Source organism: Carcharodon carcharias, chromosome 16 (genome assembly GCF_017639515.1).
Source record: "Carcharodon carcharias isolate sCarCar2 chromosome 16, sCarCar2.pri, whole genome shotgun sequence".
Classification (NCBI taxonomy): Eukaryota; Metazoa; Chordata; class Chondrichthyes; order Lamniformes; family Lamnidae; genus Carcharodon; species Carcharodon carcharias.
Window position 1 is genome coordinate 69560239 of NC_054482.1, and position 24263 is coordinate 69584501.

Sequence of the window (24263 nt, forward strand, 5' to 3'; positions counted from 1 at the left end):
CCTAATTTAGTGGCAACAGAAGGCTGAACTTTATACAACAAACAAAAGCAAAATTGCAATCATAAAGTCATCTGTTAACATGTACAATCTTTATACACAAAAAATGTAATTACTCATTCACTAGATGTAGTATTTATGGCATCAAGGCTGCTTAGTAACAGCTGTTTTGCCTTACCCAATAAACACAGATGGATCATAGTAATTATGCCATTTAGGTGTTGAAATATTTAGCTTTTAAGTATTGATAAGATAAATATGCATTCAAAGTGTTGTTAACAAACGGGAAGCACCAAAATTAAAACCGCTTTCCAGCACTGAAAACACAGAAAACCTTTTTGTAAGTCTGAAAGGACTCACCAAAAAACTGCTCGCACATATCTATACGTTACTGTCAATGGCAGTGTAAGTTAAGAATTTATTTATATTTGAATCATAGAATCATAGAATAGTTATAGCACAGAAGGAGGCCATTTGGCCCACTATGTCTGTGCTGGTTCTCTGGAGGATCAATTTAGCCACTCCCATTTTCCCATCTTTCCCCATAGCCCTGTAGTTTTTTTCCCTTCAGATGGACACCCAATTCCCCTCTGGTTGATTCTGGCTATACCACCATCCCGGGCAGGGGAGATCCTAACCACTTGCTGCTTGTTGGATCCTGGGGATCCTTGTCACCAGTTTGTTGTGAGAGGTGGCGGAGTTGGTACTATTTGATAGAGTTGATCAGCAGACACTTCTTAGATGGAAAACTTCTAGTTTATTTACAAAGGGACTCAGCAGCAACTACACGTGTGCTTTCATTTCAAGCTCTATCTCTACACTACTAACTACAAACTACAGAGGTAGACTGCAATACGCTCCTATTGGGTAGTAAAGATCATCTGATCTTCCTTACAAACATTCTTCTTAAAGTTATTGCACATTAGCTAAAACCATAATTACCACACAGCTTAAAAAAGATTTTCTCGTGTCACCTTTGGTTCTTTTGAGATCACCTTAAATCTGTGTTCCCTTGGGCAAAAGTTTTAGCTCGACATGTGGGCATGTGCCCGACCCGCTGGAACGTGAAATAGCGCATGATGACATCGAGCGAGCATCCCAAAGTCATCCCGCACTTGCGCGGTATTTCGGTCGGCTGGTGGGTGCGAAAGTCGGAAGTGCGCCTGCCAACTATTAAGAGGGCAATGAAGCCCATTAAAGTTCGAACTGTCTCTGATTTTTTGTGGTCAGTCCAACCTTACGGTTGGCAGACGGGCGAATCAGCGAGGCGGACTTTGCCTTTTTGATGAAACCTCATCCAAGGGCGGGATGAATTTTCCGTTATTAAGTAAAAAAGAATAAAAATGTATGGACAGAATTTTCATCATGTCTATGTTCAGGTGACATTCTGATGCATGGGCATTTTTTATTTTTGCCTGATTTTAAAATCTTTATTTATTGCTTTTAAATTCTTCAGCTCTCTGCCTTCAGGGAGTTTTCAGTCTGTGCTCCATCGAGCTCTCACTGACTTCAGTGCTCCCCCTCCTCCCGCCCCTCACCCTGGTAGTGCTGAGCCTTTCAGCGCGTAATTCACACTGGCTGGCCGTTAATTGGGTAGCCAGGGTGAAACTATGGTTGGAGGCCGATCGCGATCAGCAGTCCGTTCCCCGGCCACTCCCGGGCCCACCGGTCACTCGCGCCAGCCAAACTAAAAGTCCTGCCCCTGGTTCTTGACCCTTCCAACAATGGGAACAGTTTCTCATTATCTACTCAGAACATAAGAAATAGGAGCAAAAGTAGGCCATTCAGCCCCTCAAACCTGCTCTGTCATTCAATAAGATCATGGCTGATCGGATTATGGCCTTAACTTCACTTTCCTGCATTCCCCCCTTCATCCTGGTTCTTTTGTCAATTGTAAATCTGTGTAACTCAGCCTTGAATACATTCAATGACTCAGCCTCCGCTGCTCACTGGGGAAGAGATTTCCAAACTCTAATCACTCACTGAAGAAGAAATTCCTCCTCATCTCCACCTTAAATGGGAGAACCCTCATTTAGAAATGGTGCCCCCTAGTTCTGGATTCCCCAATGAGGGGAATCATCCTCTCAACATCTACCCTTGTCAAACCTCTCAGAATCGTATATGTTTCAATAAGATCACCTCTAATTCATCTAAACTCCAATGAGTAAAGGCCCAACCTGTTCAACCTTTCTTCAAAAGACAAACCCCTCAGGAATCAGCTTAGTGAACCTTCTCTGAACTGTTTCCAGTGCAAGTGTGCCCCTCCTTAAGTAAGGTGACCAAAACTGTACACAGTACTCTAGGGGAAGGATCTTTAAGTCGGCGAGCAGGGGGGTGGGGCCCGCTCGTGTAAAATGACACAGGATGATGTCAGGCGGAACTCACGACATCACCTCGCGTCATCTCCATTTTCAGGTCGGCGGGGGAGCAGCAGGATCAGCTGTGCATCCACCAACCTGTGATTGTGTTTGTTTCCTAGTTGTTAAGCTTGTGTAAACCCCCTGTATTCAGGGGGACAACCCAGGCTGGGTCTATGTCCTCCGGAATCTTGTGTGCACAGGGAGGCATTGACCTTTCCCGGGCCCTTGCCAGCCATGTATGAGAAGCTTCCTCCACATGCTTCTCCTTTGCCATTCACACCCACCTCGATTCCCAAGCCTTTGCTTCAGCAGAGCCTCACGCTTGGGTTCCCCTTCAGTTGCCCATTTGAGCTGACCTGCAGCTCCGCCCACCTGATGACCCAACTCTCATCCAACATCTCGACTTCTTCACCACGAGGCACTGGATAGTTGTGAGCGGTCATAGTGTGAGGCATAGTCCAATAACTTTCACCCTCCCCCCCCCCGTTACTCACTCACACCCTCCCCCTATAACCACTGGCTCTCCTGGTGTTACCATTGACGTCCCCACAGACACCCTTGAACCATCCCCCCCAACCTGCATCACCTTTCATCTAGTGCAGGTTAACGTTAATGTGCCCTTCCTTTCCAAGGAGCCCACCACAGTAACTGTAGAGATGCCCTTTCTTCACCATCCCGAGCCCCAGAATCCACATCTATTTCCATCTGTCCTTCAACAGCCCTCAACAGCCCTTCACCCACCATCATAGGAGCCTCACCCTCCCACTCTACAGGATCCCACTGCCCCTTTTAACCTTCACCATCCCTTATTTCATTAATTCCCTCAGTTTTCCCCCGAAGTTTCAGCAGTAGACACAGACCCCTCCCTCTGAATGCTTTTCCCTTCTAGCCCCCCATTCCCATTCACACCTGCACACACACATACCGATCCCCCCGACCACTTCTTTTCCCAGCCCTTCCCATTCTCCTGCTCCATTAAACAGTTCACCCATCCCAGGTCCCCGCAGCTTCCATTCTTTACCCACTATTGGCCTCAATGTTCCCCGACCCCCTGTGGGCTTTTGCATCCGCCCCATCTCTTCTGCCCTCTCCTCCCCATTTTCTTGCCCTGACATCAGAAAGATCGTTGCCATGCCCCATGACCTCATGCTGCCACTCAACTGTAGTAGAGTCCACCCAAGCAATGACACAGCTTCTAGTAGGGTCCACCCGATCGATGCGAGTGCTGCTGGAGAGTTCACCTAAACGATGGCCTACCTAATCGATAGACCACGTGTTGGTCAGGAAACCACCAGCTTCAGAATCCTCCATCTTTTCCAACGTCTGAGAACTCTCTCAGACGTCCATCCAGTTAAGTCCCGACAAGTGCATGACATGTAGGTCTGGACATGGTCCGACAGGCGTGATTTCACGCCAGAGTCGGGGCTGGGGTTGGGGAGAGTTCCAGTTAGGGTTAATTTGAATTCCGTCAATGGAATGCAAAAGGGCTTCCAGATGGCCTGTGGTGGGATTGCTGACACGCCACAACATTCGGGATGGCAAGTTCACATCATCAATTCCTGCTGTCAGGAAAGCGATTTTCATGTTCCCATGGGATTGTCCACCACCGCTGACCAGTGGCTGGTTGGGATGGGGGGGAAGAATTCCTCCCCAGGAAACTTTTCTACACACAAAGGGCTCTTCTGAAACTGTCTTCTGCAAGTGGCATTGATGCTTGATCAATTGTTAATTTTAAATCTGAGATTGATAGATTTTTATTAAACACAGGAAATAAGGGATCTGGGGCAAAGGCAGCTATGTGGAGTTAGGCTGCAATTAACCATAATCTCACTGAATGGTAGAATGGGTGGAAGGGGCTAAACAGTCTACTCCCATTCCTAAGTCACTCTGATCTACGTAAAAGGGCATGTGTCGCATCTCCTGTGTTTACATAAGTAGTGGGAAGGGTAAGGCTTTTTGGAAATGATTGAAAAATGATTCAGAGTGTCCGGGAAGGAATGGTTCCGATGGAATACTGGAGGGGAAGATGTGTTTGGTGCTGGTATCATATTGGGCTTTCTGTTTTTATTTCAGATTTCCAGTATGTGCATTATTTTGCTTTTGACTCATTTGGTAAAGTCATCTTATAACTAGACTATGCAAACTATAAAGGCCTGCATTCATATAGCACCTCTCATGAACTGAGAACACCCCAAAGTACTTCACAAATGAATCACTTTTGAAGTGTAATTAATATTGCTCTGTATACAAATCTATAATGGTCACAGGTTTGATTCGACTCTGCTTTTGGAAAGTGATTCCAACAGTGTTGTCCAAAGCAATTCATTGACTAGCCACATGTGTGATTACAATGATGCCATATTAGTCAAATATATTAATTTTACCATGTCATATAACACACCATTTTAGCAGATAACCAGTGAGCAATAACCAAGGAAGTAAAGCACATACAATGCAAAAAGAAACACTTGCACATTCTTCTTGTCAACTTATCAATATCTTTACTAACTACCACACACAAAGGTTAAAAGTAGACCTGCATATGCATAAGAATATAATTATTGAGATCACACACCCCGTGACAGTATCTATCATTCATTTTTATTTACTAATAAAAAATGAAATTAACCATATCTGGATTTCCAATTACTCACATGTGGATAGTGGCTTCCAGATTGGACAACCCTGTTCTAAAATAAGCCACTTCATATTGTCCTTTGTCTTCAATCTCCCATAGGCCATTGGAGAGCAGTGATTTCCATATTTTGAATCACTTCAACAGAGTTGATGCTCTGGTGGTACAATTTCCGTTATAGCATAAGCACATTGATGCGTGAGCTAGCTCAGCAGACCAGCAGGTGACAAACTCATACCATCAGGATCAGATCAGGTCCCTTATCTTAAAACATGTTGTTAATAGGGCAGAACAGGGAGATGTCACCACTTAATTAAAGTAGGAAGGACTTTGAATTAATCCCCAGCTGGCATAACAGTATCAGACTGTATGTACACACCATGAAAAATGAATATTTTAAGTGTGATTATACCATTAACTACATAGCTTGCTGTCCCTGTCTTTCCCTGTCACGACCCGTCTACCAAATTGTTGCAGTTCCTTTTGTTACATCGTCAGGCCATATGGTGTGAATGCCTTCTGAATGAATCCCAAACATGATCTTATATGGCACATTGACACCTAGGAAGCAATTTTGTGGTGGGCAGCGAATGCCTGAAACAGTGCCAAATAGATAACTATAAGTGGGAACAACTTGCCGAAGATAGGAAAGTGTGGCTAGAATCCATTCAGGAGACATCTCAATTACGAGAATCATAGCATTGCTGGTGCTGAATGCAAATGCTAGCAGTGGAGGTCTTTCCTGAAAACCAAGACCCCCAACCTGGTATAACAAGGATCCATTGTTCAATCTGTGGATGCTCATTCCAAGCAAAAAACAGGTCTCATCAGCCACCAATGAACTCAAAGGAAATGAGGTAATATTCTGGCTATCTTCTTCGATATCAAAGGGCAAATGATGATAAATCTTCTCAGTCTTCCTTTATTAATCAATGGACTTTACTTTCATTCTCTATCTTTCCTCTTTTGTTTTACTTCTCCCTCATCAGATACTCTCTTAGCTTTGTGTGGTGTACCATTGTTCGTTCATGGGATATGAGCATTGCTGGCTAGGTCAGCATGTATTGCCCATCCCTAACTGATCTTTGAGAACTCATGCCTGACAAATTAGCTTGAGACTAGAATGTCTATTTGCCAAACCCAAAACCAGTTAGACTCACAATAGGTGGGAACTGTTGTTTGCTTTGCACTTTCATAACAAATGCATCTACATCGCAGGACATGTGAAAAATTGCACTTCAATTATTCAAATTTTTTAAATAAATAATCCATTTTATAAATTATCAGACAAGGCAATAACTATCCATCTAACAGTTTGTAACTAGTTGTGACAAACAAACTAATTTTTTAATTTGTTTTTTTTATGGGATGTGGGCATCACTAGCTAGCCCAGCATTTATTGCCCATCCTAGTTGCCCTTGTTCAGAGGGCATTTTTAAGAGTCAACCACATTGCTGTGGGTCTGGAGTCACATGTAGGCCAGACCAGGTAAGGACAGCAGGTTTCCTTCCCTAAAGGACATTAGTGAACCAGATGGGTTTTTATGACAATTGGCAATGGTTTCATCGCCATCATCAGACTTTTAATTCCAGATTTTTATTAAATTCAAATTTCACCATCTGCTGTGGTGGGATTTGAACCTGGTACCCAGAGCATTGCACTGGGTCTCTGGAATACTAATCCATCGAAAATGCCATTAATTCTCCATAACATACTTCACATTTTTATATTTCACACACAAAGTCTGTTCTACTGTCATCCGACCAGTTATACTGCATTTGAATTCCTGCCCCAGAGTAGAAGGCACAATTCACTAGTCACCTACAATTATTCAGTAATATCCTGACCCAGATATTGACTTAGCATACCAAGAAAAACAAAATGGTTTCATGCCTCATCACCATAGTTAAGTATCACTATCAAACAGTATGTTTTCTATTTTCTCTTGGACAGTATGTTCCATACAGAAAGAACCAGGTGCCTTACACAAATGTCTCCAATTTTCTAAAATTTCTAATTTTTAAAAAAAAACTTGCACAAAACTTGCCTTTTCAAAAAGATATTTGAGATGTGGAGGGAATGTCAAATGAACTTTCAGCAGTATTAGAAAATCCCTTGCTCCTCTTAAATCTTTGCAGTTTCAATTCAAAAGTCTCTCTTTTTATTAAGTAATATTTGCTTTCTGGGTATTAATCTTCTCCACCTCTTTCAATGTTATCGTTTATCAAACCTCTGCTGCAAGCTGGACTTGTGCTCCAGTGAAATAGTAATTGATGTATTTTCAGGAATCAATAGATTTAGTTTAAAATATCCATTTGAGTTAATTCAGAGAATCAATGACCGGTCCTATTTTTCTGAAGCATAATGTTAGGAAACATGCTTTCTCTGTTACAAGATTTTATGAAAATATAATTCAAATAGTTATTTTAAAACATGTCTAGCAACACAGTTTCCTGTCTGAAAGCACTTTGTGAAAGAATATGGAAATGCTAACCTTAGCCCCAGTGCCAGTCAGTAAAGCATTCCTTAATTCAAGTGACAGCCTTGAAAATACCCTAACAAATATTTGTGTTGGTTCATGTCTGGAGTCCCTCCCACACAATTATGTTTTTTGGCAATATTTTCAACTTTCAAAATGTTTTAATTTATGGAGTGTTGATTGCAATGTTGCATTTCAATGAAATATGGAGAACTCAAATACTATTATTACATTGGTATGGTGCAATCACACAGATTAGAAAATATATAAGAGGGTGTTTATGTCGTAATTGGAGTTTTGGGAAATTTAGGACTGTAGCTTTGAGAATAATCTGATGTTGGAAGATCACATGATCTGTGTAAACCAATGGGTTGACAGCGTGGAGAACCTTTACTGGAGAATTCTTCTTTTGTTATGGAGTTTGAAATACATATGTAGTTGCTGCTGCTATCTTGTAAATAAAGTTAAACGTTTCCACTAAGTTGTCTGAAGAGCAATTCTATAACAAATTGGCAATGAGGATGGGATCAGATTCGGTGCTGTACCTTATCCAGTGATTGTGTGTATCTACGTAATTAAAAATAGAAGAAGATATACTCATCTGAAATGCCACAGTTTGGCAGAATCGATCCCTTTAAGCCAGCCACAGATGATTGGTCTTAATATACAGAATGTGTTGCACTATTCTTTCAAGTGAATGAAATCACCAGGGAGGAAAAGAGGAGAGCGATTCTCCTGACTATTTGTGGGAGCAAGACCTACCGTTTAATTCAAAGCTTGACAGCCCCCAGTGCCAGTGATTCAAAGACTTTCAGCGAATTAGTAGACCTCGTTAAGGAACATTTTCAACCCAAACCCTCAGTCACAATGCAGAGATTCATCAGGTTAAATTCATGGAATAGAGCCCCAGGGGGAGACAATTGCTATATATGTGGCAAAATTAAAATAACTATGGAATATTGTGATTTCAGTGAAACCTTGAATGACTTGTTCAGAGATTGTTTAGGATGTGCTATGCAGGAAGACACTATTCAGTGAAGATTGCTGGCTGAAGTGAATCTGGATTTTAAGAAAATCTTAGAAATAGCGCTGGTGATGGAAAACACTATAAGGCATTCACAAGCATTTCAAGGGGCGCAAAATGGCACCGTTCTCCTAGTCAGGTGGGAACTGTCAGCCAAAAGTGGCGTGAAAAGCTGAGACTCCGCCATGAAGCAGGAAACAGCCCCCACTAACCGAAAAATGAAAGGAAATAGCTTAGCACCTAAATCAAAAATAACTTTCATTTATGTGTAAACAATCAGACTTCTAGCGATTGGCAAGTTAATCAAGTAGAATGTTATTTTTGTCACAGAAGTGGACATATAATGAGACAGTGCAAAGTGAGATTTAAACAGGCCTCCAAACAACAAACAAAGCCTAATGAAGTCTATAGTGTAGAAGAGCTGGAAGCAACCAATTCTGACATTTATTCATTATTCAACATGAAAGTTGGGAAGTCAGAGCCAATATTTGTTACAGTGCAAGTGAATGGTAAACCATTAGAAATGGAAGTAGGCATGGGTGCTTCTACCACTGCCACAGGAAAACACAATATTAGATATTTAAATAAAGGTGATCAACAATTAAATTTGGAACATCTGCCAAGTTGAAAATGTACACAGGCAAAGAGATCAAAGTAAAAGATATCAGCAGAGCAACTTTTCATTATAGACACCAAACGGCACAGCTATCAGTGATGGTGGTAGAAGGTGAAGGGCCAAACCTTCTAGGGCGCGATTGCTGAAGGAGATTAAATTAAATTGCTTTTTCCACTTGCAAGCAGGTGGACTACCACAGCTGCTAAAAAAAAATGACACTGCCTACAAGGATGAACTGGGAAAAACCCAAGGCTTACAGGCCAAAGTTTATGTGGACCCAAAACAATGCCTTGCTTCTTGAAAACAAGACCGATGCCATACGCCCTGAGAGACAAAGTTGATGCTGAGCTGAACTGGCTAGAGAGGCTGGGTGTCATAAAAGCAGTTCAATTCTCAGAATGGGCAACACACATAGTCCCTGTCCTTAAACCAGACCAGACCATCTGAATCTGTGGGGACTGTAAACTAACAGCCAACAGAGCAGCCAAACTGGACAGGTACCCCATTCCCATCACTGAAGACTTATATGACAAACTAGCAGGAGGGACAACGTATACAAAGCCTGATATGAGTTACGCATATCAGCAACTGGAGCTGAATATCACTTCCCAGGAATTTGTAACCATAAATACCCACAAAGCGTTATACCAATATACATGCCTGCCCTTCGGTGTTTCCTCAACCTGTGCCATTTCTCAGAGGACAATGGAGAGCTTACCACAGGGACTACTGCGGGTTGTGGTCTACCTGGACAATGTAGTGATAACTGGATTCACAGAAAAGGCACATTTGGCCAACCTAGAGGAAGTTCTGAAATGATTTTTAGAAGCAGGAGTGCACCTGAAGAAGGAAAAGTGCACTTTTCAAACAAATTAAGTCATTTATTTGGGCCACTGGGTAGATGCCCAAGGGGTTACACCCAGTTGAAGAGAAGATTAAAGCAATAAGAGAGACACCTGCACCCAAGAACACCTCTGAACTTAAATCATTTTTAGGGATGATGAATTATTATGGGAAATTTCTACCAAATGTATCCACAGTTATGGCCCCTCTACATTTACTGCTAAGAAAAAGACCAGCGTTGATTTTGGGAGGCACCCCAAAAAGAAGCCTTCATGAAAATAAAACAGCTCTTACACTCTTCAAATTTATTAGTGTGTTATGACCAGATGAAGGAATTTGTGCTAACCTGCGATGCGTCCCCCTATGGAGTAGGAGTTGTACTATTTCACAAAATGGATGACGGCACAGGGAGGCTGATAGGCTATGTATCCAGGACACTTACCACAAAGACTCAGATCGAAAAGGAAGGTTTGTCGATTATTTTTGGTATAAAAAAATTCCATCCAATACGTGCATACGTGACATTTCACTATAGTATCAGACCACAAACCACTTTTGGGTGGTTTAACGAGAAAAAGGCTATCCGTCCAATAGCCTCTGCAAGGATACAAAGTTGCGTGCTAATTTTGGTGGCATATGAATACACCTTTGTACATAGACCAGGGATTCACATAGCAAATGCCAATGCCCTAAGTCACCTTCCTTTGCAAGAGAATGATAAACATGTCCCAATCCCATAGGAGCGCATGTTATTGATGAATTTTCTAGATTCCTCACTGGTCTGTACCAGGCAGATATGAAACTGGATGAATCGTGATCCTGTCCTGTCTCAAGTGAGAGATCAAGTGTTACATGGTTGGTCCCAGGAACCAATCTCTGATGAATTGATGCCATTTTTCAACCAAAGACATGAGATAAGCAGTCAAGATGGGATTCTACTATGGGGTGCATGGTTAGTAGTTCCTGCACAAGGAAGAGAACCACTTTTAGTAGAGCTACATAGTGCCCGACCAGGGATCTCCCAAATGAACACAATAGCGTGGAGTTACCTTTGGTGGCCGGGGATGGGCGGCGATATTGAAAATGTGGTAAAACACTACATACAGTGTCAACAGCTACAAAAGTTGCCCATGGCAGCCCCATTACATTCATGGGAGTGGCCTGGTGGACACTTGGTGCGATTGCACATTGATTACGTGGGTTCTTTCCTTGGAACTATGTTTCTACTGATCATAGATGCTTATTCCAAGTGGTTAGGCGTTTATGAGGTAAAGTCGCCAACATCAGGCACTACAACAGAATAACTACACCAGAGCTTTGCCATCCATGAATTGCCAGAGGTAATCGTCTCAGGTAATTATACTGTGTTTACGAGTGTTGAGTTCCAGCGACTTATCAGCCTCAATGGTATCAACCACTTGAGGACTGCAGCGTACCATCCGTCACCAAACAGACTGCTGGAAAGGGCAGTACAAACTTTTAAGGCGGGAATGAAAAAGTTAACAAGTGATTTATTGGAGACCAAACTTGCTCATTCTCTATTTCAGTACAGAACAACCCCGACACTACAACAGGAGCAACACCTTCAGAGTTATTGATGAGGCGCCATCTTTGGACAAGACTAAGCCTGATACTTCCCAATTTGGAGAGAAAGGTGGAGAAAAATCAAGGGAACCAAAATGCAACTCATGATTTGCATAGTCATTAGCGACAATTTACTGTTGGAAAAGCAGTATATGTAAAGAATTTTGGTGGCGTACCAACACGGCTATCTTGGTGGTGAAGTGAGTTCTGTGACTGGACCATTGTCATACCGCATGTAAGTGGAGGGCTGGATCACCCATAAGCATGTGGATCATTTAAGAAAAAGAGAGATACTCCGACAAAATGATGCTCCACCTGTAACCATTACTGAACCAGTGGTTTCTGTTGAAGTTGCTCAACCAAGGACAGACATGCCTGATGTCTCTGTCGGAGTGGAAGACACTGAATTGCCTGTGCCTAATGAGGTACCTGATGTTAATGCGGTTCCAGAGAATGTGCTTCCTGCAAAAGAATCTAAAAGTTGTGGAGCTGCAACGTTCCACACGGATCAGGAAACCACCTGAAAGACTAAACTTGTAATTTTCTGGCCTGTGTAAATATTGTAATGTCATGAGATAAATATCCTTGTAAATACAAAATGTACAGAAAACTTAAAGGTGGAGGAACGTAGTAATTATAGTTTTGGGAAATGTAGAACTGTAGCTTTAAGAATAACCCTGTGTTGTAAGATCACATGATCTGTGTAAACCAATGCGTTAACAGCATGGGGAACCTCCACAGGGAGTTCTTCTTTAGTTATGGAGTTTGATGCACACGTATAGTTGCTGCTGCTGTCTTGTAAATAGTTAAATGTCTCCACTAAGAAAAGTTGTCTTCTGAAGATCAACTCCATAGCTATCTATATTGTGAAGTACACCAATAAATCAATCAGATCCACTTCTGAGGATGGTGTGGGTTAAAATTCCCCACATTGCCTCTGGATGTGTTCAGGCCCATTTTTTCAACCATAATGTCCCAGCTGCAACAAAAATAGCCATCTCCAGAGGCATCTGTTGCCATTTTCCTACCTGTGAATAGCTGGGTGCTTACTTAAACCTTGGTCCTTCGCATGAAGTCACGTGATTGATTTATATGGACCTTCCCCCAGCCAACTGAGAATCTGTGTAAGCAGAAATTCAAGTTCCACTTCACAATTTGCTGCAATCTATGCTGTTGCCACTAGAGCTGTGGAGTTTCTACCATAACATAAATGATGCAGATTCTGGCAATGGAACCATTGTAGACCCTTAGCAAGTGGCATTGCTTCCACTGTATCAATGCAGTGCCAGGCAAGAGGGAGTGCTTTAGTTTGCTTTTTGCTTACTCTTAACATTGTAAATGAAGTAGTGTACTTTCCACTCAAAACTTTTATTAACGAGACATGTCCATTCCACACTTACCATAAATGTATCTTTTTTTTAAGAAAGTGTTACTGGTATTCGTTATTTTTCTTCCTAGCTCTTGCATTTCTTTCTAAAGTCACTTAATTATATTAATGGACCTCGAGCTCTATTTCCTCCCCATGTCACTAGACAGGAAAATCCTTGTCTGCTGAATGACTTGCAAAGGGAAACATTTCATCAGTCATAAACATTTTTCTCTGTAATTTGGAACCAAATTTCTCACAAGCAGACCAGGGTTTCAGAAGGTAGCAGCTAAAAACACAACAAAATCTTTGGAGCAACTGACAGTACAAAGATATTGAAATGCAGTAAATCACTTCCAAATCAATGAGGTTTATCCTGAGGTCTGTAGAAATGTTACTGCTTGCTGAAATCTATCTGGCTCACATCATTAAGAAGGATCAGGAAGAGACACATTAGCATTACAGCTTGGAACATCCTCAACTGTTACCAATTGCAACAGTGGTGTCTAATATAGCAGCATACTGCAGACCACCACTGGGAATTAATTATTACAACATTCCCAGAGAAGGAAGCCTACTTTTTCAAGTGCAAATTCTTCATGGAAAGGTGCTTGGCAAACATGTAATGTGAATTATATTGAAATGAGCATTGTGTCACTGGCATGTGGCATAATCACAACAAGTATGGTGGGGGACTCTCTCCAAGGAAAACAATGTTTTTCATGATGGTGTTGCACTTTAAAGAACTTTGATTTATTACAGGGCAAGATTGACCTATTTGAATAAAACTAAAGCATTATTAGTTTCAATACCAGGTAGCTAAGTCAAACTATGCCTCTGTTCTTTTCTTCCATTTCAAATGAATCAACCTCAGGCAAGTAACTCAATTTGAGTGAGTACTAGAATTAATAAACATTGTCTTATTTTTCAGCATTTCTGTGTAGCAAATAAGGGTTCTTCCCCTTAAAACTTTCCACCACCTGCTTCAGTTTTATGATCAGTGACTAACAGTGAGAAGCAAAGTTCGCGGTCGAGGCTTTTTTTTGTCTTTTTGGCAAATTAAATTTTGAAAGCCCAAGATTCTGATTCTTTAAAAGCAATCAGATTGAAAAGATGACCGATATACATCACAGTTTGCTACCAGGTTTAATACTGCCATGTAGGAGGGATTGTTAGAAGTGAAAGAGTTCTGGTTCCTACACCACAAATTCCTGATTCTACATCTTTAAGCGCTGCCTGAACAAAATGACATGCTTTATACTATCTGGATGAGGCAAGGCCCCTGAGGGACAATGGATCACTCTACATACCTGCTCCAAATGCAAAGAAAAAGCTTTTATCTGGGTTTGCCTCCAGAAGAGCTGTCACCCTTTTGCCCATTCTTTCATTCCTCTTGTAGATTAACTCCTGGCGGAAATAGTTGTCTATCTCCTGAGCTGTCACCTGCTCATGCGGCGGGAGGGTGGTGTTGATAAAGTTAGGCAGCTGCGAGAAGAACAAGCCAAGTGATTATTATTCTAAGAATGGCTCCTAGATATGTATGACACAGGATTACAGAATCTCATGCTTTACTGTCGAGATAAGATAGATTTATTTAAATTGAGTTGAGGTACAATAATCGCTCAGCTGTTAAATCATACTGATAAACCAGGCACACTCATTGTTTGATTCCATTTTGGACTTATTTTGTTTTGTACATGCTATGTAAAACAACAGAATATTACTTAATTATCAATATACAGACTGAGAAGCTTCCCCAGTAGTTCAACAAGTTTATTCATCAAGCAAAGCATTTTTGAATTGACTACTTGCCTGTGCTGAGTTAGCAGATCTCAGCATTGCATTTGGACCCATGTGGCAGTGCATGCCTGTGTGGTCATTGGGTAAAGACAGGATTGGCCTTCACTGTCATTCTCCCTACAGTCAAGTAGTTGTGACTCTCAAATTTCTCACCCTGCAATAGTGATCACTTTGGCAAGGTGAGGTAGGGTGACCAGTCTAATACAATGAACACCAATAAGCAGTCAATGCCCTCAGGAGTGAAAGGGAACAGGAGAAAACTGGAGACAAAAAATATTTTTTTAAAAAAGCATTGCATGCTAGATGTAATCAGTAAGGGGAATATAGGGGTGGCCATCATTGGGAAATTTGCATTTTGTTGGCCAGCTGACTCCAGTAAATTAAAATGGGGACAAAGTTTCTGAGATTCTCAAAGGCGAGGAACCTTATTTCTGGAAAGTTCCGGTGATTCAGTCCATTTGTTAACATTCCTCTGGTGCACCTGATCTGAAATTGGTTGCTACATTTTCTACATTACAACAGTGATTACATTTCCAAAGTACCTTATTGGCTGTAAAGCACTTTGGGATATCCTGAGATCCTTGAAGGTACTATATAAATGCATGTATTTCTTCCTTTAGTGCCAGGTCAAAATCAGTGGCAAACAATCTACAAAAAATTGGTGCTACTATTTTCTGTAGGCAATAATTTTTTCTTTGCACAATAGTGAAAATAGTGAATTGGCCATCCATTTTATGTGTCTTCCCATTTTAATTTCCAGCAACTTGCTCCAATGGTGATAAAAATTAAGAGAGTTGTTAAATGATTTGCCAATTCTCTATCACCTATTTTACAATATGGAACAAAGTCAAAATTGCACCTCATTTGTCCTAAGGAACAGCCTTTTATTGTCAAGAAAATTCTTTCATATTACAGCCACAATTTTTTAAAAAGGGGTCTCTCTGCTTCCATACTAGTTGCACAGGATTGTTAGTCCTTCTCGTTACTTCCTGGAGGTTATCTTGAGGCCTGTAGACTGCAAGCCACCCTTTTGTGAAATGCTTCCTTTGGGAGCAGCTGAAGTGAAACAACCACAAGTCACCCCTTGACAGCCGTTGAAGAAATTCACTAAGGTCTCCTCAAAGCCACTAACAACTGTTTCCCTACCACATAGAAGAAATGCCCCTTGACCCCCTGCCCACCACATCTTCTCCATGAAACCTTAATTAAAAAGAGAAGCCACACCACAATGTCAGCACCAATACCACAATTCTTCATGTCCACAGTTCTTCCCTTTTTACCCCACCTCTGGCTTGATACTGTAGTGCTGTTCTCATACAAGTTTCCTCCAAAACAGACTAAAAGTACACCTGGACTCAGAATCCACAGCAATAAGTACTCATTCGGAGGAGATAACATTTAAATCAACATGGAGATCGCCAACATGCAAATCACAGCTTCTGATAAGAACAGATTAAATTTTAATCCTATAAAAAAAATTTCAGAAATAAATTGAGATGATTTTGAGAAATTGGTGGCCTGATTGTGCAACCCATAGATGAGTTTATCTAGGTGTCTAGCTCTGAAATTCAGGCGTTAAACCTCTCTGCCTCACTACATCTCTTTCTCCCTTTAAGGTACCCTGCAAAACCTACTTATTTGATCAAGCTTTAGGCCAGCTACTCTATTATCTCTTAATGTGGCTTGACCTCAAAGTTTGATTTATAATGCTCCTACGGAATGCCTTTACAAATTACTTTACAAGACACTTTACAAATGCAAGTTGTTGGTCTTGTTGCAAGTGAAAACTGTTATAAATGTGAATGCAGGGATAGTTATAGGAAGAAGTGAAAATGACAATTGCTAAAGTGACAACTGCAAGTCAAGTTGTGCAGACAGAAAGTGTGTGCAGATGGGAGATACTAGCATATTGTAGCTCGATAGATAGGGCAGCTGCTGCAAGGAACTAACCATCAAGCAGTATCTGGTTTGGAGGAAGAGGGAAAGCAGACCCCAGGAGGAGAAGGAGATGAATTGGAAACAGGCTGGCAGTCTGTTTGCAGACATGGATGAACATAAAGGCTCCTCTGGTCTTTACAAAATGAGTCTGCAGATTGCTCATTGGACTTATCAGCTATTTGAGAAGCCACTGAACTGGAGTGGAAGCAAGTCATCTTTGATCCTGAAGAACTGTCAAAGAAGAAGACTCATTCAGTGCTGCTAGGTACGGAATTCCAGGATTTCGATCCAGCAACAATGAAAAGATGGTGATATATTGAAGACCAGGTGATGTGTAACTTGAAGAGTATCTTTTAGATGCTGGTGTTCCCATGCTCCTGCTGCCCTTGTTCTTGCAGGTGGTTGAGATCACAGGTTTGGAAAGGACTGTAGAAGAAGCCTTGGTGAATTGCTGTGGTGATTGTTGATGGTAGACACTACAGTCACAGTGCAGGTGGTGGAGAGTGAATGTTTAAGGTAGTGAATGAGGTGTCAATCAAACTGCTTTGTCATGGATGGTGTTGAGCTTCTCGAGAGTTGTTGGAGTTGCACTCATCCAGGTGATTTTTCCATCTCACCCCTCACTTGTGCCTTATAGATGGTGGAGAGGTTTCGGGTGATTTACTCATCACAGAATTCTCAGCCTCTGACCTGTTCTTGTAGCCACAGTATTTATTTATGTTGCTGGGTCAGTTAGGTTTCTGGTCAATGTGACTCACAAAATTTGGATGGTAGGAGATTCAGCAATGTAATGTTATTGAATGGATAGAAAAGATGTTTAGACTCACTTTTGTTGGAGATGGTCTTGCCTGATATTCGTGTGGCATGAATGTTACTTGCCACATCAGCTCAAGCCTGAATGTCGTCCATTTCTTGCTGCAAGAGGGCATGATCTGCTTCAGTTGCTGAAGAGTTGTGACTGGAACTGAACATTGTGCATTCATAAGCCAACATCGCCATCTCTGACTTTATGTTGAAGGGAAGGCCATTGATGAAGCAGTTGAGGAACTCCTGCAGTGATATCCTTGGGCCTCCAACAGCCACAACCATCTCCTTTGTGTTGGGTATGAATCCAACCAGTGAAAAATTCTCCCCGTGATTCTCACTGACTTCAATTTTACTCAAGCTCCTTGATGCCACACTCAGTTAAATGCTGCCTTGATGTCAAGGACAGTCCCTCTCACCTCATCTCTGGAATTCAGCTCTTTTGTCCACGTTTCAACCAGGACTGTAATGATATCTGGAGCCGGGCAGCCCTGGAAGAACCCAAACTGTGCAATATTGCGCAGAATACTGATGAGAAAGTTCCATTGGATAGCATTGTCAATGACACCTTCTATCACTTTGTCATTGATCTGAAAGGTAGCTGATTGGTGTTAATGGGCCAGACTGGATTTGTCCTGCTTTTTGTGGGTAGTGTATACCTGATTCTTCTGGATCTTTTCTGAAACTAGTCCATTTGTGGTGGTGGCATGCAAAATGATAGAGAGGCTCCCTCAATGTGATGACAGGACTTTGTCTCCATAAGAACTGTGTGGTGATCACTCTTACCAATAGCGGTGGCTATTGATAATGTCACTGAACTAATAATCCAGAGGCCCAAGCTAATGCTATGGGAACATGGTTTCAAATCCCACCACTGTAGCTACTGGAATTTGAATTCAATTAATAAATCTAGAATTAAAAGCTAGCCTAACTGCGATCAGGAAACCATTGTCATAAAAACTCGTCTGGTTCTTTGATGCCCTTTAGGGAAGGAAATCTGCCATCCTTACTTGGTCCAGCCTACATGTGATTCCAGCAATCTAGTTGTATGAAACTGTTACAAACTCTAAAAGGAACGGAATGATGGACCACCTAGTATCGACTTAGGGACCGGAAACGACAATGATATACCCAGCCCAGACAACCCTACAAAGTCCTGCTTTCTGTGCCAAAATTGGAAGAGCTACTATACGACTAGTCAAGCAACAAAGTGACTCACAGAATCATACCTTACAGGCAATGTCCCAGACACCACTATCACCATCCCACTGACAGGACAGATCCACTAGAGCTGGCTGCACAGTGGTGTATGGTTGGGAGGGAGTTCTCAACATTAACTCTGGACCCCATGAAATCTCATGTTATCAGCTCAAACATGGGCAAGGAAACCTCCTGTTGGTTACCACCCATTGTTCCCCCCTCAGCTGGTGAATCAATGTTCCTTCATGTTGAACACTATTTGGAGGAAGCACTGAAGGCCGTAAGGGCACAGAATGTTCTCTGGGTGGGGGACTTCAAAGTCCATCACCAGAAGTGGCTAGGTAACACCATTACTGACTGAGCTGGTCAAGTCCTAAAGGACATAGCTGCTTGTCTGGACCTGCAGCAGGTGGTGAGGGAACCAACAAGAAGCCCGAGTGGAGAGACAGTTGGGAGATTGAAAACAGAGTGAGAAAACAAATAGTAATATCACAGCAAAGAAGCAATGTGATTGGTTGAAGAAGAAGCTAGCTGTTTGGTGAGTGGTTAAGGTTTATTATATTCCTAGGGTTTAAAATAGTAGAGGCACTGTACTTTTGTAGTTTGATAGTAAGTTGCATAGTGTTAGGAACAGTGTGTTAATAATCAGCATAGGACACAGGAGTTAAGGTAGATATATAAATAAAGTAGAACTAAAACTTTAATTATTTTATTTTAATTTTAATACTTATAACACATACCTGTGTAGTTAAGAAATGTGTAACTTTTGTCAGTGGTATTAGCATTTAATAAGCACTGTGAATTGTAGTATACATAGAAATTACTCCAAGTTCATTAAGAAAGTAATTAAATAAAAACAAATAAAATAAGTAACAATGGCAGGACAGGTGTTATGTTGCAGCTGTGGGGGATTTTAGGTGCCATGGCTATCAAGGACAAACACGCATGCGGGAAGTGTAAGCAACTAGAGGAATTCCGGATCAGGAATATTGACCTGGAAGCCGAACTGCAGACATTGCACAACATAACGGAGGGAGAGAAATACCTGGATGCTTTGTTCCAGAAGATGGTCACACCTCTTAGAGTAGGGTTGTCTGTTTTATTCAGCAATGAGGGCAGCAAGATGTGACTGTGAGTGAGGCGGGTAATGGGACCGAGCAGACAGCAGTAGAGGAGCCTCAGACTTTGCAATTGTTAAACAGGTTTGAAATGCTCACAAAACAAAAACAGAATTACTTGGAAAAACTCAGCAGGTCTGGCAGCATCGGCGGAGAAGAAAAGAGTTGACGTTTCGAGTCCTCATGACCCTTCGACAGAACTTGAGTTCGAGTCCAAGAAAGAGTTGAAATATAAGCTGGTTTAAAGTGTGTGTGTGGGGGGGCGGAGAGATAGAGAGAGAGAGAGAGGTGGAGGTGGGGGGGTGTGGTTGTAGGGACAAACAAGCAGTGATAGAAGCAGATCATCAAAAGATGTCAATGACAATAGTACAACAGAACACATAGGTGTTAAAGTTAAAGTTGGTGATATTATCTAAACGAATGTGCTAATTAAGAATGGATGGTAGGGCACTCAAGGTATAGCTCTAGTGGGGGTTTTTTTTAAATTTTTTTTAATTTTTTTTTTAAATAATGGAAATAGGTGGGAAAAGGAAAATCTTTATAATTTATTGGAAAAAAAAGGAAGGGGGAAACAGAAAGGGGGTGGGGATGGGGGAGGGAGCTCACGACCTAAAGTTGTTGAATTCAATATTCAGTCCAGAAGGCTGTAAAGTGCCTAGTCGGAAGATGAGGTGTTGTTCCTCCAGTTTGCGTTGGGATTCACTGGAACAATGCAGCAAGCCAAGGACAGACATGTGGGCAAGAGACCAGGGTGGAGTGTTAAAATGGCAAGCGACAGGGAGGTTTGGGTCATTCTTGCGGACAGACCGCAGGTGTTCTGCAAAGCGGTCGCCCAGTTTACGTTTGGTCTCTCCAATGTAGAGGAGACCACATTGGGAGCAACGAATGCAGTAGACTAAGTTGGGGGAAATGCAAGTGAAATGCTGCTTCACTTGAAAGGAGTGTTTGGGTCCTTGGACGGTGAGGAGAGAGGAAGTGAAGGGGCAGGTGTTGCATCTTTTGCGTGGGCATGGGGTGGTGCCATAGGAGGGGGTTGAGGAGTAGGGGGTGATGGAGGAGTGGACCAGGGTGTCACGGAGGGAGCGATCCCTACGGAATGCCAATAAGGGGGGTGAAGGGAAGATGTGTTTGGTGGTGGCATCATGCTGGAGTTGGCGGAAATGGCGGAGGATGATCCTTTGAATGCGGAGGCTGGTGGGGTGATAAGTGAGGACAAGGGGGACCCTATCATGTTTCTGGGAGGGAGGAGAAGGCGTGAGGGCGGATGCGCGGGAGATGGGCCGGACACAGTTGAGGGCCCTGTCAACGACCGTGGGTGGAAAACCTCGGTTAAGGAGGAAGGAGGACATGTCAGAGGAACTGTTTTTGAAGGTAGCATCATCGGAACAGATGCGACGGAGGCGAAGGAACTGAGAGAATGGGATGGAGTCCTTACAGGAAGCGGGGTGTGAGGAGCTGTAGTCGAGATAGCTGTGGGAGCTATACCTTGAGTGCCCTACCATCCATTCTTAATTAGCACATTCATTTAGATAATATCACCAACTTTAACTTTAACACCTATGTGTTCTATTGTACTATTGTCATTGACATCTTTTGATGATCTGCTTCTATCACTGCTTGTTTGTCCCTACAATCACACCACCCCCCCCTCCACCTCTCTCTCTCTCTATCTCTCCGCCCCCCACACACACACCTTAAACCAGCCTATATTTCAACTCTTTCTTGGACTCGAACTCAAGTTCTGTCGAAGGGTCATGAGGACTCGAAACGTCAACTCTTTTCTTCTCCGCCGATGCTGCCAGACCTGCTGAGTTTTTCCAAGTAATTCTGTTTTTGTTTTGGATTTCCAGCATCCGCAGTTTTTTTGTTTTTATCTTTGAAATGCTCACAACCTGTCTGGATGAAAGCAAGGTCTATAAGGTGGATGAGCAGGCTGGCCATGGCACCATGATACAGGAAGCCACCGTGCTAAATGAGTTAGATTTCAAACAGATCTAGTAACTCAAAACTGGACATTCATGAGTCATGTAGGCCACCAACAGCAGCAGAATTGTACACAACCACAATCTGTAATCTTATGGCCTGGCATATCCCTCACTCTGCCATTACGATCAAGTCAGTGGATCAAACTTGGTTCAAGGTGCAGGAGGGCATGCCAGGAACAACACCAGGCATACTGAAAAATAAGATGTCAATCTGATGAAACTACAACATAGGAAGACTTGAATGCCAAACATGCGACAGAGCTAAGCAATCCCACAACCAGCGGATCAGATCTAAGCTCTGTAGTACTTCCACATCTAGTTGTGCATAGTGGTTGACAATTAAGCAACTCACTATGAGGAGGTGGCTCCACAAATATCCCCATCCTCAATGCTGTGGGAGTCCAGCACATCAGTGCAAAAGTCAAGGCTGAAGCATTTGCAACTATCTTGCCGAGTGGACAATCCATCTCAGCCTGAAGCATTTGCAACTATCTTGCCGAGTGGACAATCCATCTCAGTCTCCTCCTGAGGTCCACAACATCATAGGTGAGAGTCTTCAGATGATTCAATTCACTCCACAAGACCAAAAGAAATGGTTGAAGACATAAGATACTGCAAAAGCTATGGGTCCTGACAACATTCCGGCAAAAGTACCAAAGACTTCTGTTCCAGAACTAGCTGCAGCCCTTGCCAAGTTGCTCAGGTATGGCTACAACACTGACATCTACCCAGCAATGTTGAAAATTGCCCTGCTATGTCCTGCCCACAAAAAGCAGGACAAATCCAACATGGCCAATTAGAGTCCCATCAGTCTACTCTCGATCATCAACAAAGTGATGTGAAGTGTCATCAACAATGCTATTAAGCAGCACTTACTCAGCAATAATCTGCTCTCTGGTGCTCAGTTTGCGTTCCACCAGGCCCACTCAGCTCCTGACCACATTACAGCCTTGGTTCAAACATGGACAAAAGAGCTGAACTGCCGAGGTGAGGTGAGAGTGACTGCCCTTGAAATTAACAAAGCATTTGATTGGGTGTGGAATCAAACAGCCCTGGCAAAACTGGAGTCAATATGAATCAGGGGGAAAACTCTCCATGGTTGGAGTCATACCTAGTACAAAGGAAGATGGCTGTGGTTGTTGGATGTCAGTCACCTCAGTTCCAGGACATCACTGCTGGAGTTTCTCAGGGTAGTGTCCTAGGCCCAACCATCTTCAGTTGCTTCATCAATGACCTTTCTTCTATCATAAGGTCAGAAGTGGGGATGTTCGCTGATGATTGCACAATGTTCAGCGCCAATCGTGGCTCCTTGGATATTGAAACAGTCTGTGTCCATGTGCAGCAAGACCTGGACAGCATTCAGGCTTGGGCTGATAAGTGGCAAGTAACATTCATGATACACAAACGTCAGGCAATCACCATCTGGAACAACAGAGAATCTAAGCATCTCCCCTTGACATTCAATGGTACTATCATTGTTGAATCCCTCACTATCCACACCCTGGGAGTTACTATTGACCAGAAACTGAACTGGACCAGCCATATAAATCCTAAGGCTATAAGAGCAGGTCAGAGGCTGGGGGTTCTTTGGAGCGCAGTTCACCTCCTGACTGCCCAAAGCCTGTCCACCATCTACAAGGCACAAGTCAGGAGTGTGATGGAATACTCTCCACTTGCCTGGATGAATGCAGCTCCAACAACACTCAAGAAGCTCAACACCATCCAGGACAAAGCAACCCGCTTCATTGGGTACCCCATTCTCCACAATAAATATTCGCTCCCTCCACCACTGATGCACAGTAGCATCAGTATATGCCATCTACAAGATGCACTGTGGCTACTCAGCAAGGCTCCTTAGGCAGCACCTTCCAAACCCATGATCTCCACCACCTAGAAAGAAAAGGGCAGCAGATGCATGGGAACACCACCACCTGCAAGTTCCTCTCCCAGTCACACACTATCCTGACTTGGAACCATATCGCTGTTCCTTCACTGTCGCTGGGCCAAAATCCTGGAACTCTCTTCCTAACAGCACTGTGGGTGTATCTACACCACATAGACAACAGCCATTCAAGAGGGCAGCTCACCACCACCTTCTCAAAGGCAATTAGGGATAGGCAATAAATGTTGGCCTAGCCTACATCCCATGAATGAAAAAAATACTATCATGGATAGATGCAACTGCAACAAGTTGGTTGGTGAAAAAGTGGTCAAGTAGGTCTTCCTCTCATCTTTGTTCTGCCACCACCTGCCACAGGTCCAGCCTGCCAGCAACGTCCCTCAGGGCTCAGACAGCTCAATTAATGGTGGTGCTACCAAGCCAATCTTGATGATTGACACTTAAGTTCCCAATCCAAAGTACATTCTGAGCCCTTGCTACATTCGGTGCTTCTTCCAAGTGGTGCTCAACATGGATAAGTACCGATTCATCAGCTGAGGGAGAGCGATAGATGGCAATCAGCAGAAGATTTCCTTAACAGAAAATAAAAAATACCTGGAAAAACTCAGCAGGTC

The 24263-nt window shown here is 42.6% G+C and overlaps 1 protein-coding gene across 2 annotated transcripts in view; it reads right to left on the bottom strand.

The window, feature by feature from the left end:
• Window positions 1-24263, bottom strand: part of trabd2b (TraB domain containing 2B) — a 472589-nt gene that overhangs the window by 203812 nt on the left and 244514 nt on the right. For both annotated transcript variants that reach the window (XM_041208660.1, XM_041208659.1), the window contains one exon: window positions 14215-14389. In XM_041208660.1, the coding sequence (XP_041064594.1) occupies window positions 14215-14389 (175 nt within the window). The remainder of the gene's footprint in view (window positions 1-14214; window positions 14390-24263) is intronic.